We start from the raw sequence: 15,131 nt of genomic DNA on the forward strand, positions 1-15,131 counted from the left end.
AGGTGTTCAGGGCAGTTGTGGCAGGAGTGGTCCGAACGGTAGGGGCATAAATGGAGTGTTGGTGAAATTAGTTTGTTTGTATGAATTTTACAAAAGGTATGAGCCTGGGAAATAAGGAAACGGAGCTGTGGGCCTGTGAGAGTGGAAAGCTTCTGTCTGGATTGGAGGTAGCACTAGGAGATGGCTTTCTTGAATGGAAGGCCCTCATCACACAATTATGGGCTGGATCATTGGATCGCTAGAGCCCGGAGAAGAGTCTCGCTGGAGAACTTACTAGACAGCTCATTTCCAGCAGTTCCTGAATGCGCAGGAACGCTGATCTGTCGGTGCTGCAGATCAGCTAATACGCTCCCCTTTTCTTCTAACCACCTTTCTCCTGTCAGGGGCCCCTACCTCAACCCACCGGATAGCACCACCTTGGAGACCCTCTTGATTGCACATGATGTCAAAAAATTCTCTCACCTTTCCAGAACTCAGTAGTACGTCATGTTCACTGACTATCAAGCCGCCCTCAGTGCATTTATTTCGAAAGTGAACCATCCTCCCGGGTATAGAATCAGATCTAAAAATGGCGGCTTGTTATCAGATTACTTTACCTGAACAAAACTCGGCTAAACAAGGTGGCGGTGGCAGAGAGAGACTTTATGCCTGTGCGAGCGGTGGTAGAGCAGTGCTAGGTAACGGAACTGCCACACATATTGGCGACCACAACTAATTATTTAGATATGGCTACGGTGAATCAACTACAAGCAGTAACCCCGCCTGCAGTTGAGCACAACCTTAACCTCTGCATTTGCAGATTGTCCCATTCCTGCTGAAAAGGTCTCGCTCAGCGCCTCTCCCGCCACCCACCCCGTTTGGACGGATACATGTGGCTAATATAAGCAACACTACTACTGCAGCCGACGTGGTTGAACCCGGTCGGAAAACCCCGAGATGTAAGTCGTGCCCCCCCGTTCACCTTGTTCCTGTGTGCAAGGCCTCGGCACAATTTAGACACTCGAAACGACGCGTCACCGCGGAGGCGGAACATGGGCACCACTAGCGGAAAGCGCCAGGGCTTGGCCTCCTCCTCAGCCAATCGCTCCGCGCCTGTTCCGTCGCAACTTCCTTTTCTCGTCGTTTCGAGACACCGCCCAGGATACCAGAGGGTCGCGAAGGGTGTGTCGCCGGTTATCGTCTTCCTTTCTGTGTGTCGCCAAGCGGTAGAAACACCCTTCTAGTCCCGTCTCTCGGGGCTCCACTCGCAGTGGCGTCCGCTCCGACGCTCATATAAGCGGAAACCGGCGCCGAAGTAGACTGCAGCGCCGGCTTTCCAGTTGGACGTTCACCAGGGCAGCAGAAATAATCTAGCCTTCGCTGTACGCGGCCAAACGGCTTGCTGGGCGTACTGCGTTGGTCTACAGTTCACGCCACCAGGTCTATGGCTGTTTTGCTGTTGGTCGTTCGGAGTTAGAGGTTTTTTCCAGTGTCAGCGTCGAGCAACAATTTCGCCTTCCAGCGTTGCTGCCGTCGACTAAGGATTTTACACTCTGTCAGAAGGCGTACCTTGAAACCAAGATGATACCGAGAACGTCAGCTCTTTTACCGTTGATTCTTGGGTTGGCTTGTGCGCAGTATGAAGAGGTAAGCATACCTTGGCAGTAGATAGCACCTTTTTTTTCCTCCTTTTATTTCTAAGTAGCATGATACGTAGGCATGGTTTAAATCCATGCTAAACAAACTTAATGTAAATCGAATTTTCAAGGTGCACAGACCTTTAGAAAGCATACCTGAGTTATTCATACGGATTGTCTTTTGCAAATGAATTCGCTTACCGCAGGTGGGTTTAGTGCATCACGAGAGCCTTGGAGCTAAAGAAATATAGTATGGCAGGTTTCAGGCTGTTGACCTGTGAACAGCGGTGCAGGCTGCCTACTGTACTATCGTACATCTACTGCCTCCGAAGTACCGGTCAGAAAGACGCTCTTAACATGGTTCATTTTAAATTGTGAAGCTTGGAACTGCATTAAGACCACTCCTGCTAAACAAGGCCATGATACTAAACTGTTTACTGTAACAGTCGTTTCACACTAGGTCTTGCAAAACTGTCCATTGTTAATCACTAAGCTTTAATTCTCTGAAAGTAAATCCAATGCTGAGAAACCTACAACACACCGGTGTTCTGTCAAATATGACGGGAGGGTTTGGGGCTCAGAATATTTATCTGCAATTTCATTTCGAAACAGTGCCCTTAATTCAAAGGTGAAACTGAACAGCGCTTCTAACTTGCTCTTTGCCCTTAATGGTAACACTTTCGCTTTAATACGTACCTTTTGCTCCCACGCAGACAATTGAGCATCTCACCTCAGTGCAGTCGGAAGTAAATCAGGAGGAAAGGGAGAAGACACAAATGGTAAGCATCAGTGCCGAAGCCCTTTGTTTGCTTGTAACGCTTGGAGAGGCAACAATAGCCACAATATACTGAAACTAACATATGGTCCTTTGACCGTATGTTCACCGTTTACCGGCACCAAGAGGAAGTGAGCATGTGCGCGCAATGCATGAGCAGCAGTTATGAGAAATTATTTGTTTGTTTTTTTCTGAAATACAACTTTACAACATATTCTTTACAAAAATTCTTGTAAACGAGGGGGGGGGGGCATAACACAGCAACTGAAATGCTCTGCAGCGCACTATGGTTGCATGAGCAAACTCCTAGAGCCTACACGAAGCAACAAATCCCCTTTAAATGTTGCTCAACGCTGCTTCTGACGTCCACGATAAAGCGCATAAATTACGAGGAAAAATAACCCAAGAGCTCGTTTTGCATTTATTCGTGGAGACGGTAGAGCTTGCACTAAACGGAAGTATACGATGGCTGTCAGCGGAAGTACCAGGCTATCTCGGGAATACGTACTCACGACCGACTTTCCATCAATAATGAGCACCAGCGTCACAGTTCTAAGCTAAGGAATGATGCACAGCAGGAGTCGTAACAACGAGCAAAGTAGTCGACGACAGACTTCGTAACGGTGCGTTTTTCTCTCTTTAAATGATATTTTATTGATATCTCCTCCAACATAGCAAAGTTATCAGACTTTGACCTGAGAATTTTTGATATCGCGAGTATTGTTGTGCAACCCATAAACGACTTTTTATACTTTCGCTGAAGCTGGACTAAAGTAAATGGCGCTGTGGACGACGGCTGAATTACGGTGAACTTTTAACACGTGAGCGCAAGCAACGTAGAAGGCTCAGCAGGATTTAGTGGAGAGAGATGAATTCGCATTGCTGCACAGTACCCCGGTAGCATCAACTCCAGCAGCCAGAAAACAGCATGAGGAGACTCACGCATAAAAATAATGTAAATTATTATAATTTTAATATAGCTCGTATGGTTTGATGAGAAACTCAGGCTTGAAAAATAGGCGCACTGTTGTATGGTTTTATTTGGCCAAAAATTGCTGTTTTAGTTTACTTATATGGAGCAGGTATCGACTTTACAGAAGTGCAAATCTTTCACTGACAGGTACCAGACGCTCGTTTGAAGCTCAAGGTTTCATCTTGTAGTTAGTAGCTGTTAAATGCATCATTCGATCTGTCGATCCATCGGCAATGCAATGAGACAACCTAACAACTTCCACACAACAAGCAGAACGCGGTGTTTCAGGCCGAACTCTTTCCCCGGCAGAGGAACGAACGTCTCCCATCTTCGCCGTTCCTGTTGGCTTAGCGTCTCATATGGTTGACATTTGTTTTTCTCATATGCACTCTGCAGTTCCGAGAGATGCTTAACGAGATGCCATTGCTAGACGACGGCCAGGTGAGGATGTTCCAGGGAGACATGCTGATGACCGAGCGCGACCTGCTGGATATGTACGCTCTGCAACCTTCTCGGACCATCACCTGGCCCGGGGGCATCGTACCATACAAGATCAGCGAGAGCTGTACGTACTCCGCCCTCTTTTGCTAAGAGACACAAGAATCTAAAAAAAATTATAAGAAAAAAAAACAAAACGTTCAAAGGAACTCAAAACAAATAAGTAGTTTATGCGATTAGAATGTAAACTAGACACACCTTTCACAACAATCTTCCGCAGCTAACGAACGTATGGATCATTTTCAGAACTGAATTTGTTTTCCCAAATTTGGCTCATTTTTCTTAGGCAGCATATAGATGAACAGCCAAGTCGTTGACCAATAAAGCAGATTAAATGAAATGACTTAAGGGCGAGCTAAAACCTTGTTAATATACATAGTTGGTGTTTTAAGTTTCAGCACTGTTATAGGGTTTATAATAGTACCACTAGTATAATAGCACCAATATTGTTGTAGTACCAATATACTGTTTCTCAATCCCTAGCAGTTTGTGTAGCCCTCTCCTTCATTGAAATGCCGCAAGGGTTTGACACTATGCCCGCTACATATGCTTCGTCGACGAATATATTTTCGCTCTTAAATAGCAGCAAGTTACTTTTTTTTTCTGTATCATTCTTTAAAATTTGCATGCAAACAGCACCCGTCAGCCCTCGCCCGAACCCACAAAGCTTCTAAGTACTATTTAAGCATGCACAACGCTGCGAACGTGCGTCTGAAAGGAACTTGTGTCTGGGATATATCGGTTCCTTATCTGCATCCAATTCTCGCAGCTGTCAACGAGGCAGACTTGATTCGGCGGGGCATCGCACACTGGATGAACAACTCCTGCCTCACGTTCCGCGAGCTTCAGAAGAACGACACCACCACGGACTTCATACTCTTCATCAGGGGCACAGGGTGCGTTTGCTTTATGTCCTTTGTCCGCCGCTGTGTCGAGCATTGACAAACTGTGCAGCAACAAATAGTAACACCCTACTCATTAATCGAGCCTAACGAGATTATATGTCATCCGACCTGAGATTGAGTACATCTGAACAGACTTCACGAAAGAGCTGCATGAGTTATCCGGCCGGGTGTCGTTTGTCTTCTCAGCAGAAAACGGTAGCGCCGTGAAGGCTCTAGAGGCCCTTGCACAAGTGTTTAATATCGGTTTATCAACCAGTTAACAAGTATGATTGCACCACTGATAGCAGGTTTTTTTTTCTTCATAACCTACTATATGATTCTGCCCCGCTCATTTACTTTTCAGACTTCGCCCTCGATTGGGGCGCGGGATGAGAAATGTTTCTCTTTGCTCTTCTTGTTTAGCCGTATAGCGATGCTGGTATAAGAGCCGAGTAGCACAATAAACTTGATTTGACTTGTAGCACAATTAAAAGAACAGGTAGCAATTGTTTTCGTCCATAAAAGAGATGCACAGATGTAAAGAGATTTTCTTGCACCAGAACTTCTGTTTCTTGAAGTCCCCAAAACGTACTGTGATGATGTTACAAGTAACACATGGATAGAAAAAGAGCCCTACTCAGTTAAACCGCGATACACGATTCGCATGTTTGGTTTCCTGCTTGCCCTCTGTTATCACTACTGAGACGCAAACAGTATAAACCTGTAAAGAAACTTACGTCAGATATTCTCGCTTTTGTTGGCGTCTGTAGAAATGGCACATAGCCATTGCCGAGATATTGGCTTCTGTGGCTGTCGACACCGTAGTTATCAACCTTGCGCTTCAGGAAAAACTCTCATTTGTGCTTAGAAAACTAGGCTATTTATAGGCATTGAAAACTAAAACACAAACTTAGGGCCAGTGCGAGCACGAAGCGTGAGAACTCCAATCTTCCTGCTAAATTTCGCTGCTCAATATTTCACTTGCACGATTTTCTTTCCGTGTCGAAGCTGGAGCATCACTGATTGCATAACGCTAATATGCATTCAAGGTGCCTTTCGCAAATATCTCCGTAGATATGGTCAATAACAAGAGGGTGTCTATCTAACGAATTTTTGCGTGAGAACCGTTATATAAGCTGTTGCATTCCTCGTGGATGTGGTTTATTCTCATTTTTTTTGTTCGATTTCGTTTGTTTAACCAGCCAACTTAGTAACATGCCCGGAATTCATCACACGCAGGTGCTGGTCTCGCTTTGGCCATGTCGGTTCCCTTCAGCCGATCTCTATCGGGGATGGCTGTGAAACGGTAAGCTGCATAAGTCACGCTCAAATGTGCCGTTACTTCAAATTATACTCCTGTGCGCGCTCTGGACGTCCCTGTAAAAGCGAATCATAGCCTTCGCACACACTACTCTCAGCGGTCAGCTGTGTACCTATGTCAGCTTTATTATGTATCAGCATAGAGGCCTCACCCGAGTAAAAAGCGGCGGCGACCTTCCGGCGCCATCCACAAAAGTCCTAAACGGCTGGCGAGGGAAGATACTTCATCAATGACATCACCAGAGCGCATGAAGTCCATTGCCTGGAAGGAAGGGACGTCACCAGGCAAGGTGGTTCTATGTGAAGCGTTTGCCTGCCAATTGCGGCAGGTGGAAGGTGGTGCACGGGAAGAGCAACCTATGTCTAACAAGCGCCACCAGTCCCTTCGGCCGTCAACACCTCCAAGCATCAACAAGTTCGAATGGTATCGCATTGCCAACAACGTATAGCGGATTATGTAGCCCTGTTTTTTCGAGCGTTAGCTCTTCTTAGCTCGTTTCTCAGTTTAGCGCCGTACGCGTCGGTGTAGGCGCCGTCCGCAGCACAATGCTTCGCAGCGCGCAAAGATGCTGTGCGCCAGTTACGACACGAAGTGTTTACGTTTTGCCAGGACGTTGGCGGCGATAGCTCGGTCGGAGAACATGGCATTGCTCCAAGGCGATGCAGCGTATGGCTGCGCCAGTATGTTTAAACCGCCCAGGAGACGGTGTGGAAGGGACGTGGGCCACAAGGCGCTGCGTGTTGGAGTACTTTCACTTAGAGCATCGGATAGCAGCCTAGTAGCTTAAGCGAGAACACTATGAAAATTATTTGCTCTCATACCGCAGCCAACTTTCCAACATTTCTGCGATTTGACCTGTGATTCTTGTAACCGCCTTGCAAGTTTTCTTTTTTAAATAAATTTCCGGTCACCCGAAGTTTGCACGCTCTTTTCTATAGGTTCTATAGATTATCAGTCGCTTTCGCGCGAAGACGGTCGCTATATCTTCAACTGCAGTTTTCCCATTCAAAGCCCTTTTCTGCGTGTTAATTTGTTAATGTGGGTGCGGCCTCTTGAGAGCGCTAGTTGTGATTGGCTCTTCCCGAGCGATGACTTTTAAGCACAGCCTTCGACGCAATAACGCTATCATCAGAGACAAAGAAATGGCGAGGCAATCACGGTAAAAAACGCGAAACGGTGCCCAAGCTCATCAAATCTCCTCGCTTATGCCACAGGTTTGTATCGCCACAACTATACAAGCTATGCGCGAGGCCATGCAAGCTACGTGTACGTGTATTCCGATTAATTCACGCACACTGGAGGGCAGGTCTTTCCACTGCAAAGATGTTGTTGATTTCTTTTATTTTTCCCTTAAAATTCAATCAGGGCACGGATTAAAGGAGTATGCGCATTGATTTCATATCGTTTGTTCGTGACTCATCACAATTAAGCACGTTTAACTCCATCGAGAATGCAGTAGCTAGTTGTATGCCTTCTGATACTTTTTTTCGCGTCAGTTGGGAAACAACCGCCGAAATGTGCTTGCAGCCATCTCAATATGCAAAGCAGATTAAACCTTTTCACTGATAAAAACGACTATGATGGCGATATCCAGATGGATTCCTAGCCATTCCATGCTTTGTTCCACTCAAGGTCGCAGGACAGTCTGCGCCTTCTTTGCTATACCGTGGGCTAGAGCATGCAATCCCCTAACTCTCAGGTTCCTGTCTCGTTCTGCAGCTAGGCACTGTGGTGCACGAGATCGGGCACGCCATCGGCTTCCTGCACGAGCAGTCGCGTGCCGACCGCGGCCGCTACGTGGTGGTCAACTACCCGAACATCCTGCAAGGCCTGCGCAGCCAGTTCGACACGGACCAGAACAAGCGGCAGTACGGCGCCCGGTACGACTACACATCCGTGATGCACTACTCGCCGACGGTACGTGCTTTCGTGCGCATATACATTCGCAGAGACGGAGCATTACCTGGTATGGGATCTGTGACCTCTGCGTCAGCAGCTGAACGCAATAGTAGCTCAATCACTGCGGCGGCGGCTAAACTTTAGAAGCTGTCAGCTGCAATCTCTTTTTTTACAGTGTGTGCGCTTAAAGACATCCATATGTATCTGTTTTATGTCGTCATAACTGGTTTATGTCGTCAGAGCTGTACTCGGAGGCTGCACTAACTCATTCTTGAACATCATTAATGCACTTGGTTCTTCGAAAATGGCTGGCTGTTAATAGGCGGCAAACGCGGTTCTATTGTTGCTCACATAGACTGGACTCGGATAGATTGGACTGGAGGTAAACTGGGTAGTGTGCTGTGAGTAGTCTTGAGTGCGCGTTTGTTGGTTTTCCTGTGCTTTGTGCGAGTGTCTCGCACTGGACTTCATCGCAGTCACATTTGGGTAGTCTGCTAAGCTGACTGGGAGGTAAAGCTTTCTAGTATTTTTTTAGAAATTGTCTCAATATTCTTTGAGCCTGTTCCTGTGAAGCGTGGCAGCGTTGTTGATAATATGGTGGACAATAACCGGACTTTTCTAATGCACAGCAGACCGGAACACGGCATATCTTCCCATTTGTACGGGCACTTGCTGCATTTCATTGACGATTCGAGTATACAAAAAAATGTTAGTTATACAAGCTACTGTGTTTCCTTACGCAAATGTAATCATGCAGCTGAGCGATTATGAGACGAACAGGCCAACGCACTGGAATGAATTGCGCTTAGGGACGACACACAGTAAGAATATAGGACGAAGGCTCGTCCTGTCTTCTTTTTGTGTCTCGTCCTTTAGAGCAATTCATCGTAGCTTGGCAAAATAGAAACCAACTAGCCAGACAGCATACTTTCCTGAAGCCACTGTGTTCTCCTGTACGCAAATGTGTAATGCAAATTATCAGAAGACCCATGATAGTAGCTTGGAGTTCCAGTGCTAATTGAAACCTGCTTCAGACCATTCATCTTTTGTGGGAGTGTAACGAGCTAAATAATTTGGTCGACATCGTACGTAGCGCAAGATGATACGACCGGGACAAACAATGAATTAACAAACAAATAATCTTGCTACCCTGCGCTTCAGTCCCCCAGTCAATCTCACGTAGAGTAACAATGGTGCCACTACGAAGTTTCATTACAGATGGCAGTAGTGAGCAGCTATCAGATATGAGCTGACTACAATACGCACGCGCGTGAAATAAACATGACGTCACAATACGAGCCTTAATAGGCGCAGCATCTGGGTATTTGCCGAACGTCGATTCCTAAACATCAACGCTCTGCGCCTTTCTCGAGTGGACGAGTGCAATGTTCCTGGAGGTGTTAAGTGGCAGCGGCGAACTGTGTCGATGCAGGCATTCGCAGCGTCGCCGGAAGCGAAGACACTCAGCCCGCTGAACCCGCTGCTGGCGCCGCTTATACGCCGACAGAATGGGCTCACGTTCCGCGACCGGCGCAAGGCAAACTTCCTCTACCAGTGCGACGGTGAGTAGACCTAGAACCGTTGCATGCGAGACTACAGGCCACAGCCCGTCATATTGTATGAAGCATTTAAACGCCGGATCAAGCCTGCACAACACTTCTCTTCAACTTAACCCCATCTCCCCTCATACCGTTTGTTTCGTCAGTCCAGACAGAGAGAAATGGGATCAATTTGCCGAGCAGCACAAAGCAAGCGCTCAGTATATCTTGCGCCTGAATGAGCAAGGAGAGTTGGTCTTCCAGCTGCACCGTCTCCACTCCGGGAGGCAGTTGGAGAGGGAGTAAGATTTGAGAAGGAGAGGCAGGAAGAATATGAGCGGAAAGGAGAAATGAGAGCAGAATTAAAAAATGACGGGGGGGAACAGATCGAGTGGATAAGGGGACCGGATAATAACAACAACCAATAATTATTGATTTACAGTGCCTAGGAATAGCGAAACCCTTTGCGCCATGGGCGCACTTTGGAAAGGGAGGAAAAAAAATGTGAAAAATAGAGCGCAAATGCAGTATATGCCGATACATCGCGACACAAATAGTGAACAGAAGTACATTGCAAGGTGGAAGTTATATCATGCAAAAAGGATGGTTTAGGTTTATGGGGGTTTAACGTCCCAAAGCGACTCAGGCTATGAGAGACGCCGTAGTGAAGGGCTCCGGAAATTTCGACCACCTGGGGTTCTTTAACGTGCACTGACATCTCACAGTACACGGGCCTCTAGAATTTCGCCTCCATCGAAATTCGACCGCCGCGGCCGGGATCGAACCCGCGTCTTTCGGGCCGGCAGCCGAGCGCCGTAACCACTCAGCCACCGCGGCGGCCCATGCAAAAAGGAGCACTTATTTATTTCCAATGCTGCAGAGCCCTCGCGGGCTGTTACATGCGTGCCTCAGTAGCGATAAGTAGCCTCTCTTTTCGCTGAAGCCATTCAACCGCCCGAAGAGGCATACGCTAAGAAACTGCAGGCTATATTTGAATTCCCCCCAAAGTGATAATAGCGACAGCACCCAACATGCCAAATTGGAAAAGAAAATCGTTTTCTTAAAATCATTTTAAGCGATTAAGACTTCACTCTATATAATACAATTAAGCGATCTTACATGCTTTATTTTCTTTTTACGTCGCAGCTGCGTGCACCACCAAGCCCGAGTGTGCCAACGAAGGGTTCGTGGACCACACCTGCAAGTGTGTCTGCCCGCCCAACACTGAGGGCGAGCGATGCGAGAGGCTGCGTCGATCGTACTACAGTGAGTGCATGCCAAACTACACTCGCAACTAAAATGACGGTCGGCTGGATACCATTCAGTGACCGATCCGCGTCCGCTTCACTTTCCCTCCAAAGGCTATTTCATTCGTTCAAAGCGGTCATTGCGTCTCGAGTTTAGAGCCCGTTGTTACCTTTAAGAAGGCGGCATCAGTCAGTCAGTTCTTTTGTCACTGAGTCAGTAAGTGCATAGGTAATAAAAAACACGAATAACGTGCCTTGGCAGGAGCTACGAAAAGTTTTCGTCACTTTGAGGGCATAAAGCGAAATTTTCATGCTTGGTTCTTCTTTTATGTTTGGCTTCCTGCCTGAGATTCACGTCATAAACGTAAGTCCTAAAAGCACCCAAGGCCAAGAAATCTGGATAAGCGACTCTAGTTTGTGCGTCTGCCACCGCGTGCTGCATGGAGCTGAGCATCAAAGATTTCTGAGGGAATTTTGAATGTTAAGTACACCCCATTGATTTCGTATGGCTGTCAGAACTCTTCCATTAGAGCGTTGAAAGCACTTTATAAGGCACATTATGCCGCGCGTAGGAAGAGGAGGCCAATAGTATAAACATCTTCATGCACCACTTCACGGGGGCTTCAGGCTTTTCTTAATTGCGCATGAAAATATTCCTATTCAGCTGTGCGGAATCTGATATTGGCGGCCAACAGATGGCGCCAGCAGGTGATACCCAGGGAACCTGGGAATGAGATCATCGTCATCAATATTTATTTACCATAAATGGTCCCTAATGGGACATTGCATAAGGAGGGAGAACTGAAGGTGATCACAGGTCACAATAAATCGAACATGTAAATATAAATATAAACATATAGATGCCAAAGGTTCTTGACCAATGAGGGATTTAATGTACCCTGAGCTGTAAGTAATATTTGAATGTGATAAAATTAGCTGCCCGATTTTGTATCACTTCTAGCTCCTGAATGGGTATTCCAAATAGTCGATGAATACCCTAGTTTATTGTGGGCGAAAGTTTGATACGCGATTTTTACTGAGCGCTAAGTAAAACCAAATTGTTTATAAATGCCTGCGGAGGCTGACGTGATGTGCCTTTGCCAGATTTTTTAAATAGTTATTTCGATGCCTATGCACTTCTATGATTCGACCTGAACTATGATTCGACCAAAACGGATCTTTTTTTGGGGGGAAAAGTGCCTTGCTAGAGAACACCGCCATAAATGTGCTGTCTTGCGGTAATTTTCGTCGCAACCAACACATTCGTTCAATTTCTGTTTTTTTCTTTCGAATCTGCATCATGCATAGTATAAAAAGAAAGCTATCTGTTCGTGCAAAGAGACATGCCTATTCAGCGTATATCTCTTGTGTTTCGCAGCTCGGCCCAAGTGCGGCGGCCGAGTGATCCGTGAGAGGACGATCGCATCTCCCGGCTACCCGAGGAGTCAGAGGCCGCAGGACGGCGTATGTGTCTGGTGGATACAGGTACGCTTTCCCTCTATCAGTCTTCCAACATCCCCCCTGTCGGCCAGATAAGAAAGTTAAGCCCTGCAGTGACTAGCGAACGTGACAATTGGTTGCATTATACCAACACGAGTTGCAGCAGCTAGTTGGCAGCGCATGTTTTGTAGTGCACAGAGAGGTACATTTAGGAATTTTTCCACTCATTCTTCATCTCGCAATGCCAATGCGAGAATGCGCATTGGCATCTTGCGCTGCCAATGCACCACTGCAGGCGCCAGAATCACAGCGCTCTCTGCACGTATCTTGCGCTTCGATCCACCATAGCGTGCAGAATATTAACGCGAAAGAATAGTAAAGACAACCAAACCCACAAAAAGCGCTTTGTGTCGTCTTTTCTATCCATCCCTGTCCACTTTTTGCGCGTTCGGGTGGAGTGAAGTTTGTGAAAGAAACTAACCCACCAGTTCGACGTGAGAAAATTCTTATCTTGGGATTCTGATTGGCCGGCTTCCGTTCGCTAGCTTATCACGACCGCCTAAAAGCTAACGGCCATGGTGCCAGCTGATGAATAAAAGACCTCATTGGCGAAAGGTTTTGCGATTGCAGACCTACTCCTTTATTTTAGGCTGAGATTGGCATGCATGAACTACTGTTTCCTGCATGAGGTCACTACCGCTTGAATGCGTAACGTGCGCGTTAATAAATCCTGGCAGACTAAAAAAGGCAGACTTTATGGAGGCACCTGAAATGGATCCCGAGTAAAATGGTAGGTGGCGCTTCACGAAAATAGCCTGCAACGTTAAAAGCGGAAGGATAGCCTGTTCTTTACAGCATCACAACTGCTTGAAGAAGTTGGTTGTCTGTATAACTCAGCTCCATTCAAAATGACATAACTGCCGGCCGTGATTTGGGGCACTTTGAGCTGTAAAATGCGATAATCTTGGTGACATCTTTCGCCAGCAGCTATTCGTTTGCACAAGCCTTCTTGGTGCTGCAGTTCCGAAAACACAATGGTCTTCAAGAAGCCTAACAATTTCCGGCAGTGGTTACTTTCTCTCTCAGTTTCCGATACTGTTGATAAAGCCAGAGAATTTTGTTGCTTGTCTCATGTTGCAGAATGAATCGTAGCGGCAGATGACATAGTTCACACTGTGTTTCTACATCACATCACTGCAGGCTCCGGCCAACAGGAAAGTACAGCTCACATTCCGAGCCTTCGACCTCTACGGCCGGGTTCGCAGGTTCTGCATCTACGACCGATTCGAACTCAGACTGCAGTCGCTGTATATGGGACAGACGTGAGTATGCGCCGAATGCACGCCGCTTTTCGTCAATGGTGAACGTGAAGTTTCTTCAAAAATATAGAGTTCACCCATCCATAACCACAAGCCAGATCTACTGCTACACTCCACATACTCAGGCAGAATCATTCTAGCATGTGCCACCACTGTGCCAAGTCTAAGAGCTCACAGACTATCAGCACTTGTCAACTATAAACACTCATGAACAAAAAAATTTCTATCTAAAGAACGCGTTAATGACAATGACATCAGTCACATTTGGCAGTTGTAATGGTTTTCTTCTATTTATTCTGTAACAGATTCACTCTCGACTACAAAGCGACAACCCTTCCTTTTTTACATGCTCGCAAACGTGACCACGTAGTTAATATAACGACGATACGGTACGCGAGAAATTACTGCACAGTTATCAGTATGTGTCAGAGGCTGTGCACAAAAAGCGACACACAAAACAGAACTGTGGCACGACGGCCACTTGAACGCCATGGAAAAGCTTCTATGTCCCAACTCTTATTAAGTGCCACTAATTGTCATGCCCCAACTGTTATTAAGTGCCACTAATTGTCATTTACGCATGCAGGTACTGCAGTGATGAATTGAAACCTGGAAACGTGGTCACTTCCGCGGGTCGTGACGTCATCATCGAGTACCGGCCGTACGCCAGCTTCAAGCGTGGTTTCGCCGCTGAAGTAAAATTTGTTCCAGCTTAGAATAGATTAGTTTCCTACAGTTCTTATTCACACGTCTTCGGCATTTCTGCGCTACCAGTTTACCTGAATATGGAATAGGGAACAAGTGACGTCAAACTGGACTTGTGAAAGCTATAACACATCCGTCAAACTGTAGCTACGTCGCTTATTTTTGTTGAAAATCACGTGCCTTACTACACCTACATTCAAGCAAGCACTCATGCACTAGGAGCAAGAACGGTAGCATAAATCAATTTTTTGACTAATAACCTGTCTCATCACCTTCACGCGAACTCTGGAAAACAATTCAGCGTTGTTTCAGAACTGAAGTATTTTTGTGGATTTTCTTTTGTAAGTTCCAGTAAGGCAAGTTGTTTGCTTCAATTAACGACATTTGGATGCTTACAATGCATGGTTTCAAAGCGCCCCAATTTATTCCGCTCTGGAAAGAACTCGTAACATGTTTCTTGTGTAACAGTTGAAAAATAAAAATACGCCCTGTATGCGGAATATTGAATAAACTGATCTCTGGGAGATTCAGAAAAGCTGTTTCAGTTCTGTGCGGATTTTTTGGATCATTCACTCTTAAGCGCCACTGACGTGCAAACAGATGATATAAAGTTTAAATCCCGTTATACATAACAGCAGAACTCTATTAGCAATACCAATGTATGTGCGTATTGTGCTCGCAGTCGGCATAGGTCATCTCAAACATGCGTCTTACAATGCACATCAACTTGTTGTCCTAAACAGCAGCATTCCAAAGTGGTAGTCTTGCTAGACGCAAGTCCGCTGTCTCATGGGTGAGCCCACGGGGCAGCCGAAGCGTGCCGCGAAGTCGGCCATGTGTCTCAACTGTGCGTCGAAGCTATCAGCTGTAATAAGCCCATTCGGCAACTGAGCATTGCACTCAGAGCTCGCCCACT

General features: G+C 46.4%; 1 protein-coding gene across 2 annotated transcripts; it reads left to right on the top strand.

The window, feature by feature from the left end:
• Nucleotides 1-1,216: 1,216 nt before the first annotated feature.
• Nucleotides 1,217-14,754, top strand: LOC144099291 (astacin-like metalloprotease toxin 1). 2 transcript variants are annotated; one of them, XM_077632476.1, is made up of 12 exons: nucleotides 1,284-1,419; nucleotides 1,502-1,626; nucleotides 2,330-2,395; nucleotides 3,761-3,929; nucleotides 4,632-4,758; nucleotides 5,986-6,052; nucleotides 7,787-7,984; nucleotides 9,399-9,528; nucleotides 10,651-10,770; nucleotides 12,130-12,236; nucleotides 13,392-13,513; nucleotides 14,097-14,377. In XM_077632476.1, exons 2-12 carry the CDS (start codon nucleotides 1,561-1,563, stop codon nucleotides 14,224-14,226), a joined length of 1,302 nt encoding a protein of 433 aa, XP_077488602.1. In that variant the 5' UTR covers nucleotides 1,284-1,419; nucleotides 1,502-1,560; the 3' UTR covers nucleotides 14,227-14,377. The 2 variants fall into 2 exon arrangements, with proteins under 2 accessions (XP_077488601.1, XP_077488602.1); XM_077632475.1 differs by having other exon boundaries at nucleotides 1,217-1,626; nucleotides 14,097-14,754.
• Nucleotides 14,755-15,131: the final 377 nt, after the last annotated feature.

The sequence above is a fragment of the Amblyomma americanum genome, chromosome 7, assembly GCF_052857255.1.
Source record: "Amblyomma americanum isolate KBUSLIRL-KWMA chromosome 7, ASM5285725v1, whole genome shotgun sequence".
In the NCBI taxonomy this organism is placed as follows: domain Eukaryota; kingdom Metazoa; phylum Arthropoda; class Arachnida; order Ixodida; family Ixodidae; genus Amblyomma; species Amblyomma americanum.